Source organism: Lissotriton vulgaris, chromosome 6 (genome assembly GCF_964263255.1).
Source record: "Lissotriton vulgaris chromosome 6, aLisVul1.2, whole genome shotgun sequence".
Taxonomy (NCBI): Eukaryota; Metazoa; Chordata; class Amphibia; order Caudata; family Salamandridae; genus Lissotriton; species Lissotriton vulgaris.
This window is the reverse complement of record NC_141694.1, coordinates 540,240,615-540,259,920: the sequence shown is the minus strand read 5'-3', so window position 1 is coordinate 540,259,920 and position 19,306 is coordinate 540,240,615. Positions and strand designations below refer to the sequence as shown.

Below are 19,306 nucleotides of genomic sequence, written 5' to 3'. Positions count from 1 at the left end.
GCTGGTTATGAGTGTGTGGGCGACAGTCTTCCTTGATTCGGGGTGGGGGTCCATTTGAAGGTCTTTTGGGGGATGCGGAGGGTGTTGAAGCAGCTGGAGGCGATAGCGTTGAGTCGTGTCATTGAAAGGGAGGAGTAGAGTACGATGCAGAGGTTACGGGCGTGGTCCGTAGGGGTGGGAGGGCTGCTGAGGGCGGTGGGCAGCCAGGTGTTGTCCCATGAGGACGGGTGGGTCCGAGCACAAGATCCTCTGTCTGGTCAGAGTGGAGTTTCAGGCAGCTGCTGCTCATCCAGGATGTGACGCCCTGCATTCTTTCCTGGAATAGGAGCCTGGTGGTGGTGGTGGGGTCCTTGGTGAGGGAGAGGATGAGTTGGGTGTCGTCAGCATAGGATACTATGCAGAGTCTGTGTGGTCGGATAATGGCGGCGAGGAGGTCATGTAGATGTTGAAGAGTGTGGGGCTGAGCGACGATCCTTGGGGTACTCTGCAGTTGATTTCTGTGAATTTGTATGGGATGCATTTAAAGCCATGTGTGTAACCTGCAACTGTTTATGGCAGAATGCCTTACTGTCTGTAAAAAACAAGCGGTTCCATTACCTGACTCCATGGTACACGTTTTATCCACGTGACGTTGGCACATTGTGTTATCACCTGAGGCCGGCATGTTCAACAGACACCCTGGCAGTAAAGGGTTACCACGCGAGTTACTGTGTCCTTCGACGGGCCGCGGAGCGCTTCTCGTCGCTGCAGGGACACTGTGCGAGACAAACATGTCTAAATCATCTCTGAGGGGTGACAGCATCACTTCTGATAAGCACTGAAGCAGAAATCTGGACACGATCACCGGCGAATCTGTATGGGAAAATGCATGAAGGAACATGGCTGGAAGCAAGAAGGCCTGAATTTACAGAGAGAAATATCTACAGCCAAGACGGACTGTCACCCGACATTGGCCTTGAATTTGATTCTGGTTCAGAGTGCTGCGTTTTTCACCAATGCATTTCCTGGAATGAATATCATTTAAGTCTCTGTTCGACTGTGTGGAACTCGTTTCCACACACTGCGTGTCATTCTCATGATCACTGGAGCGTGTGGGTGTTAATGTAAAGACCTGCTGCTCTCTGGAGAAGAAAAGAGGAACAATCACACAGTAGATGGGTCTGCAGCATGACCGCCCTGGTTACTAACAGAAGCTATGTTATAGAATGGAAAAATGACAAGTTAGAAAACTAAAAATTCAAAGTAATGCATGCACAATGCGTCTTTTATATGCCCATGGGGCGCAGCCTTTATACGACCTTTGACCCCCCCTCCCCCCCTCCCTTCGTTTCTACCTGGACAACCCCTCTGCATTCTGCTGTATTAATACACTGAAACGCTCAAAAGAAGTGGTATGTCTTTGAAATAAGTGTAGACATTGCGATATTGAGGCTTCCACTAGTAAGTGTGCCGAGGACCCTTTTGGCTACACTGAACCCACCGATATCGAGGGACTGAATTACTGGTCGGCTTTAAAATGATTAAATAGGATTTGGTGGGCAGACAGCCAGGTGACACTCACACAAGGGAAAGCCGAAGGGGAGTCGTAAGGCGCTATATAGCACCAAACTAGGACGTAGGAAAATACAGGGTAGGACTAATCTATAGGGGCAATCCAGCAATTAGCGATGGGCTGGTCTACAAGGCCGATGTGTGGGCCGGTTTTTTTCGTCTGTTGGGCATGCATTTACTGTTGACGTCTCGGATATTAAAAAAAAAAAAATTTCTTGCAGCAAGCTCAAATCCAAACGGGATTCTAATACCTTGCAAAACACTTACACAGCTACTTACAAACATGGGACACATTTTGGCCCATCTAATTCACTAATGGACGGGTGGGGGGGCATTTTTGTTTTGCTACCCGGGCCTCTTTTCTGTCCCTTCACGACCTTTGGCGTATCCATCAAGACCTTGCGGTCATTTCAGTGCTCTCCTCGATGCCAGAGGAAGATGAAGGGCCAGGAATTACGAACGAAGGTCGTTAGTATAGCCCTGGAGACAAGATCCTGGCAGAAGAATGTCAGGGCATGAGCGACGGCCCAGAGGAAATTGTATTAGCTAAGTGAGGGGTACAGAGGAAATGAAAACATATGTGCCAGGGTGAAAACTGATGTGCTGTGGGATTCAGATGACAAACCTCTTGCCACATTCTACAACGAGGGCCATGAAAACAGTGAAGCAGCTCAAGTTAACAAAATGAATGCAGCACAGCATAACTCTTTTGCTAAATATGCCAACGTCACACAGCAAGCGAAAAGCAAATGACATTAAAGTAGATTAGCATAGCGCAGTCCTTTGTATACCCACTTGGCCCATCGTGTACTCGGAATAATAGGGATTTGCTTAACAGATCGACGGGAATAATCAAACCACATTCTTTCTTATATAAACAGCCTTTTATTATAAACTCTTGGCAACACCCGTTTCACAACGCATTCAAACTGCATCTAACGGGCCACTAATCAATGCACTCAAACAGTATTAACACTGTCAAGAATAAAATCAATATTTCTAATTGATAAGGTACAAAACAAGTTCAACACACAATAATAACATTTGTTAGATAATGCTTAGTTAATACTTAAACAGTGGCGGCCGGCACAGCTCGCAGAGCATGGCGCGGTGGACGGAGGGGTTTGGGAGAGGGGGGTCCCGAGGGTCAGAATAAAAAACAAAAAAAAAAAAACACTTACCTTCCTGCCGGGTCCCGCATCTTTGCTCCTGCACTCATTTTCTAGGAACAGGAAGCACCCGGCACACAGTATACCCTGACCAATCACAACGCTGCACAGCATCGTTGTGATTGGTCTGGGTCAGGCAAGGGCTGTAGGGGTGGGCATGTTCTCTACAGGGATAGAGCCCATGACTGTTTTGGGAGGCCCAAGAGGGCTGACCAAACACTCATTGCGCACTTAGGAGGGTTTTACCCTCCCACCAGCTCTTGAGCCGTGCATGCCTGCCCCGCAAGCTGCTGCAGCAAGAGGACATAATCAAATGATAAAATTACTTTATCACTTAATTTTTTCTTTCTTTTCCTGCTAGAAGGCAGGGGGGCGACGCTCCTCTGCCTTGGCGGAGGAGCCGCCACTGTTCTTAAAGCATTTTCTTTTCCAACAAATCATCATCTCCACAATCCATACGGTCTAAAAAAAATCAATGCGCTGCACAAACAAAATAACCCAATCACTTATTAATTCATAACAAAAATCCTACAATCGTTTAAAAAAATGGAGAGAGCTTCTTGATACAGATAAAAAAAAGCTGCCCTCAAAACCTGGCAAATGTAAGAAATCATGAATGGATGTCGTAAATTGGAGGTTGTGCACTGTGTAAAATGGCGACCCGCACCGAGGTGGGTGCAGTGCCTGGCCTAAGTGCACATGGCCAGAGGTCTGAACTCAAACTGTAAGTTGAGAGGGCTTGAGTAGAATACCACACTGGTTCACGCAATGGATGGAAATCTCTAGGTGGAAGGGGAGGAGAAGGCTAAAATGAAATCTAAGGCATTGCTGCAAAGGATGCGAATGTCATAAAAGGCACAATACTGCCAACGAAAATATTCACAAACCTGCCAGTATTGGAAAATACCTAGTCTCAAGCCAAAAATGCATGAAAATGTGGGTAGATTACAAACATAATACCTGTCTAACATTGTGGACTCCAGGTTTTATGCACTAATCCCCTCTAAATTTAGCTAAACAATTCTTCTTGTTATCGCACCCTAAAGTGTTATGTAAGCAACATGTATTGCCATTTCAAACTTTGAGTTTCAGACTCCAATTTTGCATAGACTATCTCAGGTCTTCAGCATCGGAGCAGAGTAAAACTAACATTGGCAAAGCCAACAGGTCCCTCCTTTGAGACCTATTGGCTTTGCCAGTGCTGTTTTGTGATGCTTTATAGCTTCAGCAAAAGCATTTCTTGTTGATGCCGCGCAGAATGACAGGCCATGATGAGGTAGATACCAGACGCATGCATCCGTCATGAAGCAAAGGCGCACATGAGTCCTGACGTACGAGTACGGCTATCTCCCTCAGGGGGCGCTGCGTGACAGTGTTCCGTGAGGAAGTTCACATGGAGATAATCACTTACTTCATGCGTAATGAGGGCTCAGTGAGCCCTCCGTTCTCACTGTGGGAGGCATTCAAGGTGGCGATACGTGACATGTGCATCGCTAAACAGTCTAGCATCCTGATGGCCATACATGGCCACCTGGCCAGATTTGAAACCGACATACGGAGTTTGGAGGCAGAGTATTTCTAGACTAATGCCACTACCAACACTGGCCATGATCTGGGAAAAAAATATCTGCATATGCCAAGGAGACAGACTGTGAAATCAATTACCTGGGCCTCAACGCGTGGGCCCAATTATATGGGGAGAGGAACTGCCCGGTAAATCCTGGCATGCCTGCGTCACCAGCCAGATGCCTTTACATTTGTGGTAGAACTGATGGATGCCAACTCTGTCCTTCAGGACACTCCCAAAAGCTTTCTGCATACAATGTCTTCCTTCTACTCCCAGTTTTATTCAGTTACTCTGGTACACGGCTTGACCAAACTCAGACTACTTTGACCCCTTGCATCTGTTGTGGCTGGACAGGGCTCTCAAAGAAGATCTCGATTCCCCCATCACCACAGAAGAAATAGTGCAGACAATTAACTCTCTCCGAGGTGACAAAGCACCTGGTCTTGATGGCCTGACTATGGCCTTCTACAAAGAATTTGCTTCCTTGCTAGCCCCCTCCCCCCCCCCCAATCTCCTGGCTATGCTTGAGGATTAAGTATACACACAAAAGAGGGTCCTGAGGCGTGGGCATACTCCCCAGTACAAGGCTCAAATACACAAACAGCCCTCAGGTCCAAAGTAACAGGACTTATGTCAAATAAGGGAACAGACTGACTTGTGGGGAAAGTGGGGGGGGGGATTTCACTTTTAAGGACGGTTTCCCTCACACACCAATGGTGTCATGCTTCATCATGGGGAATCCTCTTCACATCATGAAGCCTAGACATGATGCGGGCTACAACCTCCTCTCTGCGAGGGGGGAGCTAAGCGATGTTTTCAAGTATGAGGGGTATTCCTAAAACCCTAGAATGAGCAGATGGAGTGATGGGAAAGGGTGCAGTGCTGGTAAGTTAAAGGATTAAACTAACTACAGGGTTAGCTTGATGATCTTTATTCTTGCTATCTTGTGCTAGGGTTAAAAACAGAAAACGGAGAGTACGGCTGCAAACATTAGATTTAGTCGTACTGTGTAGTGATCAACATGTTTCAGCCCAGGACCTAGGAAGTTTTGTAGCTTTTATCAGGTTCTCTATTTCAGCTACTGATGTATAACACTGAGGTAAATATCAAGAAAAGTAACGAGTCTATGATACCAGATACTAAACCAGTGATCCAGCCAGTTCAACGGATTCACCGGTAAGACCTGCGGGTGAAAAATAAACCAGCCATGCAGTTAAGTTAGTAAAAAAGATGTACTGTACATTTGTCCTATACATCATTTGCGGAACTGGGATGCACACCATGATTGTTCTTCTTTTCAAACTTGTCATGTAAATTCTTTAATTAGTGTGCAAACCGGTACGGTGCCAGCCCATATGACACCCAATCGAAGACAACATCATGGAGAGGGCTGTAAATTTACCCCAACCTGTTGCACAACTCTACTGCGCCGTGTTGGCTTTCGTTATACCTTCACTTTCAACAATCTCTTCCTTGTATTCCATTTCTTTTGTTTCTCATTTTCACATCCTTTTAATTTTTATTCATCCACTCGTGGACTTGTATTGCAATTTTCCAAATTTCTAATGTTCACAATGTGTCCATCCGGATCTCTTTACATGAACACGACTGAGGCAAAGTTTGTCAAAGGCAGTGTTTATTCCCAAAAAAACCAATGCATTTCGGGAGAGTCACAAGAGAGCCAATGAGAAAAAAGCTGGTGACCCCGGACGTAGGGCGATTTTAGACCGAAATGCATTTGTTTTTTTGTGAATAAACACTGCCTTCGACGAACTTTGCTTCAGTCGTGTTCATGTAAAGAGGTCCGGATGGAAACATTGTGAACATTATAAATTTGTAAGATTGCAATACAAGTCCACATGTCCATCATCTTGTGTTTGGCTAAGAGGTGGAGCATTGGTCTGAGCAATTACCCTATTTTTGGGACCTGATACCACCTCGGTCCAGACACAAAGACATCTGGGAACCCCTATTGGCCTACCACCGCACCAATGACACACCAGCACAATCCCCTCCTGTGGCTGCGTCCCCTGGGCCTCTGCGCCCCTTGCTCACTAACACATTTCTACTTAGTGGCCATGCTAGATCCGTACACCCCTTCACCCCCATACCTCTGATTGGTTTATGCTACATGGCAGTTCAGGGGCAATCCCGAGGCTTGATGTCTGTTGTAAACTGTACTTTTAACTCGCCTGTTAGTGTTGTATTGTATTGTGTCTCTAGGTCACACCACCTCCTGCTACTGTTTGATGAATCTATTGCCGGCCCCTGTTTTTACCCTCCTGATCCCCTTTTCCCAGCTTCCCTGCATTTCTTGATGACTGGTTATTTTGCATTTTCCCCATGCACGACTTTGGCTGTTTTTAAGGGAATGGCTATTAACTGTTCGGTTTAAGAAATGTCAATGAAAACAAATTCCCTGCTTGCCCCACCCTCATTAACCCTCCTGTCCCAACTTGTCTGATGCTATAAATCAGCTTGTGAGAGTGGTGCAAGAGTTTCGAAACAGAAGTATAGTTTACAGTTTTTAATAGCAGAGGTTTTTAATATTTGCTTTTTTTGACGTGCAGTAGGAGGAAAGATCGCACAAGTGAATTATTCAAGGTCTTATCCCTTTGAAGGCCACCAGCAACTTTTTCAAATACTTTTCTCAGAAACTATTGACCAAGCTAAAGAAATCTCACTTTCTGGGTAAAATTTTACATTCATGCCAAATTCAGTGTACATCCAGTCAGCGATATTCCTATGGGAGCTTAAATTGAAAAATACTTTTTTTCCGGTCGGTGCCAACCTCCACGGAACCCCTCCTTTCAGCCCCGGCTCTGTCGTGTTCTTCGCCATTCAGCATTATTCCCCCAGATCTGGTAGCATTTACCTACTTTGCGTACACAATATGATGGGCCTATCCCTCCATAAAACCCGCTTGCTAGAACGGTTTCCAAGAAGACAGGGTGCCGCAGAAAACAGCCTGCCTGCTGAAAGTATACTGCCCTGGAATCCAGCCTAGAAGAGCTACTACATGCGTGCAGCGTCAGGAGAGTCTGTGGCCATCAGTGTCACTACTAACGCGAGTCTGGTCGTTTTGGAATAATCCCTTTAGGCTCATGAAACGTGCAGAGGATTCTGCATCTAATCCGTAAGGATTCTCGTTTTGGAGGCACAGATAAATTCGCGTCTACCCAGCGTTCACGCCGCGTCCGCTGATCCCGCAGTGTGCATCAGCGTGTAGAGATCTCTGCACCCAGTTCAAGATTTCAATACAACTTTGCCTGGAGCCCAAAGGACTTCAAGGCGCCAGCACCCACGGTTGACTGTGTCTCGACCGCCCACTCGTAACAGTTTGATGTGCTGTTCGGCACTGCTTCGCCAGAGTCTCAATGACTCGACAACAAATCACCCTTCTGACATGTGCTAAGTATCTTGAAACCCCACCTCTGAAACGTTGAGCCAGTTCGTGGTTAACGGAGTGCCGGTGGAACAGGTAAGACAGGGTACTTCAACCTGCTCATTTCAATTCAGACTACTTCAAACCGACCTTCAATTTTTCCCGAGTGTGACTTGTCTTGTTTTACTACATTCATACCTTTTACACGCTTCAGACTTTTGTTTTGTTTTATATTTTACCTGCTACTCGAGCCAAGCTGCCAGGGGTGATGAATGACTCCTAAGAGAACCAGATTTTCTTTCGGTGTCAATTATTTAGGCCTACTAGCAATTCAGCAACAGCTCTCCCCCCCACCCCCATAGTCTAGTATTCCCTAATATAACCCCACAAAACGCCTGTCACTCATTAAAGAAAAGGTTACATTTGGGAACACAAATCGTAGGACACAATATCTGGAGTCTAAAAGAAACATGAATGGCTCAATGACCAAATATTTCTGATGAAGTAATCGGTGCGCAACACTTAGTCCTTAAACTAGGATCCAAGCAGGGCCTTTCCAGTCTTTCATGCTTCTGGGGCATACACAATGAGTATCTCTAAACAAAATGAATAGGACATGCCTGCAGTTCCGCATAGCAGAGTGTGTCAGCGGGTGCTTTATTAAAACAAGTGTAGCATTGTTCAAGATGATCCTGTCGTACCAATGACACTGAATTTCCCTTGGATAGATGGCAGAACACAACAGTGCAGTCTATTTACTACGCTTCAAGCCTACATGTGTAAGAAATTAACTCTTTTGAAAGTTGCTCATAATAAAGTTCCTATTCTTTTGAAAAGTGGACGCTTGCTGCCATGGTCTTTTTAATTATTATTATTAGGTTACCCTGTATCCTGCAGTTTGGGCTATCTTAGCACTTAAATCAGCAGCTTTGGTGTTGTTCTTTTATCCAATGGCCTGCAGCACAGCAAACTCCGACACCAGACGTGTACCATGGATACAATTTAAAAGCAAATTCCTTAGAGCGTGTTTGCCTTTGTGCGCACATCTGTAAATGGTGCAAAAATATTCCCTAGTCATAGTGGCTAGACCCCCGTGTAAATGATGAAACACTTCCCATGCTATTTCACCAGCATGCGTTTTGCACCAGCGAAATTATTATGGCAGAACGGATGGGAAAGTATCTGCAGTCTCTTCTGTAAAACCAAAATGCCTCGGTGGCATTAAAAACATGGATGCAAGTGCACACCGAGTCCCCTGAGACACTTTGTGTATTACAAGTCCTTGTATGCAATACATTTGCATACAAGGTACGTGCAGGACATTTGTTTCTCTTTTCAGTCTCGTACGGAGTAGGCACTCTACAGTCAGCATATGTGTTTTGAGTAAAGTAGTGTTTAGTGCAATGGTGTAGAGGGAAGTGGCATAGAGTGGCGCAGCGTAGAGTGGCGCAGCGTAGAGCGGCGCAGCGTAGAGCGGCGCAGCGTAGAGTTCAGTGGTAGAAAGTGTACTGTTGCAGAGTAGACTGTCGTAGCATGCAGTGGTGTATAGTAGAGTGGCTTAGAGAGTAGTGGCAATGCGTAAAGTGGTGCAGAGAAGAACAGAGTGGCATAGAGTGTAGTTTTGTAGAGTAACATGGTGTAGAGAGCCGTGGCGTGAAGTGTTACAGAGTAGTGGTGCAGAGTGCACTGGAGCAGAACAGATTGACAGAGTGCAGTGGCATAGAATGCACTGGTTTGGAGTAGACTGGCATAGTGAAGTGGTTTAGAGTTCATTGGTTTTGAGTAACTTGGCAGTGTGCAGTGGTGTGGAGAGCATTGGTTTTGAGTAGATTGGCGCAGAGCAGAGTGGCGCGGAGCGTAATGATGCCGAGTGCAGTGACGCTGAGCAGAGTAGATGGAGTGTTACATGATAGAGCACAGTGGGGTAGAGTAAAGTGGCATGGAATGCAGAGTAGATCAGAGCGGTGTAGATTAGAATGGCAGAGTGCACTGAAGTGGAGTGGTACAGAGTAGAGTGCAATGCTGCAGAGTGAAGTGTAGTAAAGAAGAGTGGGGCAAAGAGGAATGGCGTGGAGAGGTGCAGAGTGGAGTGGCAAAGAGTAAAGAGCAGAGGCAAAGAGGGCAGTGGCAAAGAGCACAGTGGTGCATAGTAGAGTGGCGGGGGTAGAGTGCATTGGCAGAGTGGTGTAGAGTGAAAAGGATTGGAGTGGTGCAGGGTAGAGCGCAGCGCCGCAGAGTGGAGCGGTGCAGAGTGAAGTTGCGCACTGCCATTACAGACAACACATCTTCAATTTACATTATCATTACATTTGCACAGACATTGTGTTATATGCTTTTATCAGCAAAACTATTTGTGGAAATGTCATCACCTAGTGTATTGATTTGATTGTATTAAAATATTTGTTTCCACCACACTTCAGAATTACCCAAAAATGTGCTTCATGATGATATATTCTGATACATTCTAAAATATCTGCACAGTCCATTACAGACATTTAAATTGTGTGTGCTAGGGAAAAAATAGGGTCATTAAAAAAACATGACAAATCTACTCGAGCAATTGTCCAAAAGATGATGTCAAAGAGTGGCACTTCTATTCCTTTCGTGGACACACCTCGATTAGACATGACCTGGGAGAAAAGGTTCTTTGAAGTCTAATGCATACTACTCACCCCACAATAGCGATCGTCATTAAAGATCTGCGGAGGCAGAGGGTTTCCTTGTGCGGGTCTAAATTCTTGAGGAATATTTCTGTACATCCATTGCCTCTGATCTTCGGACATGGTGATATCTACCTCCTCGTACTCGATCTTGTTACCTTCCAGAAACCGCCCCAATTCCTGCTGCCTCTTCTTGATCTAGTGAACCAAAACAAAGCAATGAGTACAACCCTACATCACAGAGGTCATCTCTAGGCATCACTTCTCTTTCACGGAAACTCAAAAATAGAGCCCGTTATACTGTTTATTTAATGTACAAGCTCACAAGTTAGATGGAACCCATTCCACCCTGCTCACACTGCACCTTTTCTGAAAAGCAAAGCAAAAAGGGAGCAACCTAGCAGGAATAAACAAACTTGCAAGGGAAATTTATTTAGCAGCGGTGTAGAGTAAACCAAAACGGCGAGAACAAAAATAAACTTGTATGAGAGTCTGATGTGCGAAGGAGTGTGAAAGAAGGAACACAGTAGTATAGCCCACGCTACCAGGCCTGGACCAGTCGTCTTTGAGACTGTACAGCCTGAGTCAGAAACACCATTTATGGGAGATCAGTGCACTAGAGGAGACAAGTCCTCAATGCGATATATTTCTTTTAGACCTCTGAACAATGTACCTCAGCACCCAAGTAGACATGGAGTTAATACAGTACATAAATATTTCACTGAAAAAATGTTCTGTCCTGTGTGCATATAGTTTTCACAACTTGATTAAAGCAGGAGTGTTCACTTATTTCGTGAGATATATTCATATGATCAACATTATACCAATCATTATTACCAACTTGTATTCGAGTCAACATCTATTCAAAAGCATCCTAAACGAGTCAACGCGTTGTACTATAAACAGCAAGTGTGTGAATGGATCTAATGTGCTTGAGTGGGTTAAGAAAACGTCAACTAGACTTACTGTAAAGTAACATTTTGGCCTTCTATAATCTTTTGAAACTTACTGTTTATGGCCATATGGCTAGTAAATGAAGCATCTGATGGTTGTGGATGAGCAGGCTGCTTGAGGCACTACGGGTGAATAAAAAAGGAAGGCAAGTCTTGAGACTTGGAAGCATGTATGCTCTCATAATACGCTACATTGATCCTAGTCTTCCCTCATTACCACAAGAATCAAAGAATTCTGCAAGTAAAAGATAATTTCTCAGTTCCGTACAGTTCTCCAAAAGACCTTGAGTTGGGTTGGATTTCTTTCGCCTCAACTATTCAACAGAAGAGTGCTTCCGGGCAGGGATGGACCGAATACCAGGTCATAGCCTTCTTAATTAAGTGTGCAGGAGCAGTGTCGAGATCACTTCAATCCAGTTTCAAACTTTGTACTTAAAAGCTGAATGGTACGGATCAGACACCATGCAAGACTTTTCTCTCACTCCTGATCTATAGTATGCAAGTATACAAGGTGGTACAATGGAGTAAGTCAAGAAAGTTTTGCAGTCATATCTCTAGCTTCAACCATCACTGGCATCAATACGTACCATTTAAATATCCCCCACCTTATAACACTCTGAAAAAATGTAGTAGGTCATTGAAAAGATATAACGCACATAGTACTGTGTACTACAGTGAAATATAATTTATAAACTAACTACAGATCCCTTTTGATTTTGACAGAAATCCATGGCAGCGATACGGCAAAGGTGGAGATGGCGGCTTCACAAGTTATATGATCTACTCTCACCTTAGCTCTACGTTCACCCATTCCACTTTCCCATCTCTGTGTTTTCCAGATCTCCACGCACACAGACTGCTTGTCTGCGGCTGCCCACCACCGTTGCAGCAACTCACTCCTTTGCGTTTTATCACCAATCTATGGCCCAGTACCACCATCATACCGCAAAAACATCTCAGCAATTGCAGTGGTCTCAGAAGCCTCTGCACTCCATGCCTCAAAAATCTGCTGACCCTCTGGGCTGCACCACAGCAAGGGTTAAGTGATAAATGAGGAGAGCAATACATTACATGATAGGGGGTGGCAGAGAGCAGTCATCAGCAATAACATTAAAACAAACATTAATAAAGACGACAAAGGAGGAGGGCACAGAAGGAAAGCAGGAAGAAGCGCCACACTTAAACGGAAGATATCAATGACCAATGGTTGTAATATCACCATACAACACTACATGCTGTATGCCACATGTTAACTGCTGAAATAACCCAACAGCAATTTATCCATCTTTCTCCAGTAAATCTACCCTATTGCCACACTTGCTGTCACTGCCATGGTTACCTCCGCCACCCCGCTGGTACTGCTGTCATTAAATATAGAACAAGCAGGAAGAGCAGGGAGGGTGTGTCATATGCCAAAATGAACTAAGAGTGCAAGATACAGTGGCCAAGATTGCAACGTACAAAAGGACGACAGGCCTGGGGCTGGCAGAGCCCGCTAAGCCTATCCTAAACAACTGTCCCAACTGAGGAATTGATTAACTGAACATCTGAATAGATGACCCAGCACCCCCCTTTCTAGTGAGATCAGATGTCATAGCACCAAAATGCCCTCTGATTATCACAGATAGCTAACAAGTTACACTCTAGCTCTGGACTGAGCAGGATGTGCTGGAGCAATGAGGCCAAGCACAGCAAACCGCTAACAGAGAGAGTAAACAAAGAAGATAGAAAAAGTGATGGAATCGTTTCCCTTCCCTAGGGATGGCTGCCTGCCTCCTCATGAGCACATGCAGCAACACAAGACTTAGATTCACAAGCCCTTCCCTCCAGACCAAGGGATTCTGTCTGATACACCCATGGACGTCTTACCACCACCGAGATGTTCTTAGATCACAGCAAGACAAATGGAACACGCTGAACTAGAGTCAAAGGACAGGGATCAAATGCACATAAGAATTCCAGTATGTCCCAGAAAGGGGAGCACAAAAGCAAGTCAGCAAGCAAATGCTCAATAAAGCCCTGAACCCATTCAGTCAACAGCAGGAAACACCCATGAACGTTCCTAAAAAAAAAAATAGGTGGGACCACCCACCACAGGAGACCGGGATCCCACAGATAGAAGAGCACTCTATTTAGAGGCAATGCAGCACCAGATGATACCAGCCAGACCAAATCGCCCAGCCCATTGACAATAGGGAGCACTGACAACTAGCACTGCTCAAGACATAGCAGTCTACTATCAGCCAGCAAGATCAGACATTGGCAGGGCAGGAAGATGAAGAACGGCACAGGAAAACAAAACCGTTGATGTGATGCTGAATTAAGTACTGGGCACAAGCGAGAGAGACAAGCTATGGATGAAAAATACTGTAGTCATGACAATGGCACACTCAATCGCAGACTAATATATTATAACAGCGAAAGCCTCTGCCTCTGTACCAGTCCAAGCATGCCTAGATAAAAGACGGCAAGGGGTGTCGATCTTAAATCTGGAGAACCAGGTTTGAGTCGTGGCAATGACGGTCAACATACGGTGATTCTGGGCAAATCACTTAATCTGCCTGTGCCTAACAAAAAGGAATGTGTCCTTGTGCAACACAACTGGTGCTCATGTAAAGGGCTCTGAAGCCGGATACCTTCGGGTCAGGTCTGCACTACATAAAACTACGGGGGAAAAAAACAGGTAGGTCCTCAGATCAAAAGGTAGATATCCAATTCCAACGTAGCAGACATATCCAAAGCCACCGTAGCAGACAGCAGTGCTCATAGAACCAACCCTCCCTCTAGCAACAATTAGCTAAGGTCTCGTTTGAATAGCTCCATGAGGAGAAAAAAGAATTGAGGCTAACAAGCTTGTAGCATCAAATTAAGTAAGGCCAACCCTTCACAAGACTTTCCTTTCCCAGAGGAACATCCTCTACGACACCTACATCAACCAGGTGATTAAACAACGAAATAGACTCAAATGAAATGAGAAAGCCCAGGCAACAAACTTATAAGGAGTGCGCATATTGGTCCTGAGGAGCAAGAGCAAGAACGCCAGAAGAGAAAGATCACTGCAGGAGGAGCAAGCGGAGTAACAAGGAGCTCAAAAAAAGCAGCATAAAAATCGGACAGGTGAAACCAATGGGATCGGAATGCATACCTCAAATAGGTATAGATGCAGACCTATAAACAATAGGGAACTTTGGAAATCCCAGGAATCACTCAGAACAGAGCCCACCAAAGACAATGACTTCACAGAAGAAATTGGTGTCTATAATTCTGCAATTAAGTCTCCTTTATCTTCAACACCGATCACCAACATTACAAACATGCAGCCTCACATCACCGCAGCAAAAGTAGCCATCAAAATCCAGCCAGACATGGCACTCGTAAGTATCAGAACTTCAGCAGTGAGCATGAACAGTAGGATTGGTTTCCAATAGAAGAATCTTTCAAAACCATGTCTTAGCACCTCAGAGAAAGTCATACAATCACAAAACAATAGCCCTAGACACCAATGGCCACATACTATCACAAATCCCAACCACCTACATAAAAATATAGCAATCTGGCCTTGGGAGATAAAAAGTAGTATTTGACATGAGGTGATCCCTATACAACATACGGTCTTCAATACCTACTTCCCATCGCTAAGAGAGTAAGCAAACTTCAAGCAGTTGCAAAACTCAACAGAACAGTGGGTCTACTGTCTTCTTTGGACCCCCACTGAATCGTTACTGGATGCCGGGGGCTCCCACCTAAGCAATTTAGATTATTTAAATCTCAAATCAATAAACAAAAACACAGAAACCAGTGTATATCAAGCACTCAAATTACGAAATATTTTATTGAATTCACAAGTTAAAACATATGCAAAAATCAAAATTATACTTGGAAGGTTGGTGCATTTCAAAATGCGTTTATAAAAAGACGAATTGATGTGCTGAATGCTAGCATATCATTTGTTTTGCTCCAAATATATGCTTTTTGTTGGCGTATACCAGCGCTTCAAATGTAGCCACCAACCATCCATACTAGATTCCTTTTGCTATCCTTGCACTGCTCCCATGAATCATGATAAAGATACCAACTTAATTTTTAGCGTCTTATTTAAAATGACTTCACAGTTACTGAACGTTTTAACAGGTTCAATCTTGCCTATGATGGAGCAAGAATTTGCACAGTTCGCGACTTGCTTGTATTCATGAACCTCGAATAACCTTAACGTCATAACCAACATGTTAGTCTTAATAATATTGCACTTTTACACTACACGCGGGTGTCCCAGTGACGCTTGCCTATGTGTTTACTAATCCTAACTACGCTTGCATATTAAATGGTCGCTGCTTTGCGGGATTCTAGTCTGCGCATGCGTCGGTCATACCCATGTGATGTGACGCACTCGCAGTTTTGGAGGGAACTTGTCGCTCATGAACAGTACAGCTAAAATGGCCGCTTTGTTTCTCACATGCTCTTGGCTTGCACTGCTGCTTTAGCCCAGCTAGTCTGTTCTGCTTAACCCCTAACGCTATAGTTATTATAAAGTAAGGGGTGTAGTATAGCCAATCATGGAATACAGTGTATTCAATTTTTCTATGTTTCTAAATTGTTTTCGCTTACTTTTCATGTAACATTCTTCGGGGGCCTGGGAGAGAGGTGCTACTCCATCTAGGAAGCCCGTACAGTACCAATCACGTGATGGGGTAAAAGAGTCATACAGCAGTGGAACCCAGCCAGCTGGCAGTAAAAGCAAAGATGCTCCTGGGAAACTGACCTGCGCCCCAGCGCGAAGATGCAAACTTGTACCTGCATTTGGTACATTGTAATGTTGTACTGTGTACTCTATTGTTTTCTTAAACTCACATGCCATGGGAACTGGAATGTAAGGGGTGGGTTCAAATATTGAAGATTAATCCTGAGAAAGTCTTAAAATCAGGCGGTACAATGACCTAACCACCTCCCGTGTCCAATCAGAATTTAGGGAACCATACACTTGCAACATTGGTGGGTGGTACACTGACCTGAAAACAGTATAACTAGCCTAGGTTTAGCTAGAGACATTGTCCGACTTGTCCGAATAGCTGACCTGTCACTGACCCAACGAACTCTATAGGTGATTAATACAGAGCTGCGGAGCACTCTGTCCGAAATTTCCACAAACTCAGCCGGAGTTTGGAAACCTTAAGTGCTGGCGAAGCACTTTGCCAATAACCCCGATTGGGTTCTCGAATCTCCCAGCAGATTCCTTGCAGAGAGGGAGTAGCGCAGGCGTTGCATCCGAAGCTGCAGGTGTTGGTCGTACCCTTTGGTGAGCCCAGTCCTGATCCAAATCCGGGGGTTATCCTGTCCTGACTGTCCATGAGCTGTACCTGCTCGCCTACTGGCATCCTAAGTCCTTGAGGGCCCTTTCCCGCCTTTCCCAACTGACCCGTGGCCAGGGTTAGTCTCCAACCTGTTCTAGGTAAATATATTCCGTATGGGTGTTTGTCTATCTAAATCTTTTCTCTCTCCCGTCTTAAATAAAGCAAACTTGCCTATGTCAATTTCCCTGTCTTTATATAAATTTTGACTTTCATGCAGTGTTTACTAGCATGTTCCATATTTACTCCCTACCTTTAGTCAAACACTGAACTGTTTACATATATAGTATGTTCCATTCTTACCCTCCCTCTAGAAAATAAGCACTTGTTGATATAGAAACTTTCATGAGTTTCGTTTTCTTCTTAACCGTTAGAATATTTGAAAGCTTACTTTGATTAGTATGTTCCCTTTCTCTATCCGCCTTTAGTGACGTTGTGAAAGTCTGATAGACTAAATAGCGTGTTCCTTATTTTTCCCCTCCCTTTATTCTTCGATTTATAGAGGATTCTCACTATGATTCATAGCTACACTATATTCCTAATCTTAGTCATTGATAGTTTGATCTGTGTAAATTTCATTCTCATGGCATACGATGACGAAAATTAATTAGATAAAGGTGTTAAAAACTTCTTGCGTTTGTGGTTATTACAAAAGTATAAACATTGTCAAATGTACAAAGTATCAATTTCCCTTCCCCAAGCGCCTTGAGACCCTCTGGGTGAGTAGTGCGCTATACAAATCCCTGAACTTGACCTATCCACTGATAGCTCCTGATCCATTGTGATCTTAGGTACCCGTTTCCGAGGATTGGTAAGTCAGGTACCAGGGAATAAATAGAAAGGAACAAGGATTACTGATGGGGGTGTGTTGGTTACCTGATTCATGAAAAATAGTGATAAATACGTTATGGGCCCAAGTGTGCATATTGGATAAATAAGAGTCGGGTGACCTGCGCGCTAAGTATATATATACACACACACACACACACACACACACACACACACCCCAAAAAAAAAGGAAACCGACACAGTAATGAGGTAGTCTAGAGCATCCCTTTCTGATGTAACAACGTGGATAGCGACCATTTTGTAGATAGAAATCCAGGATTCTGAAAGCATACTAAATTCCTGTTTTCCTGCAGAAAATATGCTAAAAATAACTGTTTGAAGAAGCTGTGAAGAGACTAAGCATAATGAAACCTCTCAGGCCTTTGGGATGGTGTGTGGCAGTAATTGCATAAGAACAGGCTAAATTACGTTCGGCGTTTCTCAATTAAATTATATTAAATATATTTCTTAGGGCACAAATCGGTTAGGAGCAGTGACATTTTAAATAGGAAACGGACAAAAAAAGCCAGTCAGATTAAGCGCATAAGGATGATTGTATGAAATGGGACACATCCAGGCATATTAAATTAGCCTATTTTCGTAAAATATAAAGAGAAAGAGGTGGGTGCATTGACAGCGGTCTTAAATTAAACTCTGATAAAACAGATTATTTTTTTGGCCACTAACCATCATCCTGGCCCCTAAACTGGTGGCCCTCGGAGTTCAGCTCCACTCCACCTGCAGGGGCAGTAAGAAAACTTGGGAGTCAAATCAGACACCAATTTATCCTTGTGCCTCAGAGCAGGACAGTGTCTGCCAGCTGTTTTCATACGTTGAAGGCGTTTAGGAAATGATTCACCTGATCCTGATGGAAAGTTGTAAATCTGTCATCCATGCTTATGGTAACATCAAAACTAGGCTATGCGAACAGCCTGTACTTAGAGTTACCATCCTATTTTCTTTACCCAATGTAGATTATTCAGAATGTGGCAGTATGGCTGATCTTTAAGTTACTGTCACGGTTTCCTTGCGCAGACTTCATTGGCTGCATATTGCTAGCCGGATCAAATTTAAAGCCCCAATACTCGCCTACAGAGTATGACCAAGAGATACACAAACAGAAAGGATTGTTCCTCAGTCAGATGACCACAAACTACATAAACATCGTGTACTCCTTAAATAAATATGTCCACACACTAAATTAACTGCAAATGTTTGCATGTGTTGTTACTGCCAACATTCGTTTAACTCCACGTGTGCTACAACTTATCAAAGGTGGAACTGATTGGAAAGAATTATGGCATTAACAAAACAGAATGCATAAACACACAAACTCATTCTATTCAGAACAAGGTACGGAAAATGGATGCCTCAGACTTCAAAATGAACAAACGTGACTTAAAACACCTTCGTAGGGCACCAAAAGGTAGAATAGGACAGAAAATCCAAGACTAACTGCCTGCTCCACCAAGTTGATCTGGCCCTCCTATCCTGCCAAAAAGAACAAGGACTATAACGCTGCCTTAACTCATTACACAACTGCCACAGCCTTTTCAGCCTGAGACCAAATAAAACACGATCCAGAATCAGCATCATCCCGAAAGGGCACAAAACTTACCATGATTCTATTCTAAGTGCATGGCTACCCAATGGGCCACCAAGTGCTCTAGGTGTTGTCAGGCTCAACACTATACATGTTAAATGAACAGAAATGTCTTGAACCGTTTCCTGAATCTCAGTTCATCCTTGTTCTTCCTGAACGCTTCTGGCAAGGTGTTCCATAATTTAGAGGCCAGATAAGCAAATGTGTCCTTCACACCTAGCTTTGTAAATATTGGGAAACAAGAG

General features: G+C 44.2%; 1 protein-coding gene across 2 annotated transcripts in view; it reads right to left on the bottom strand.

Moving 5' to 3' along the window:
* The window catches only part of SH3BGRL2 (SH3 domain binding glutamate rich protein like 2), a 200,557-nt gene that overhangs the window by 77,357 nt on the left and 103,894 nt on the right, over positions 1–19,306 (bottom strand). For both annotated transcript variants that reach the window (XM_086926542.1, XM_086926543.1), the window contains exon 2: positions 10,345–10,530. In XM_086926542.1, the coding sequence (XP_086782668.1) occupies positions 10,345–10,530 (186 nt within the window). The remainder of the gene's footprint in view (positions 1–10,344; positions 10,531–19,306) is intronic.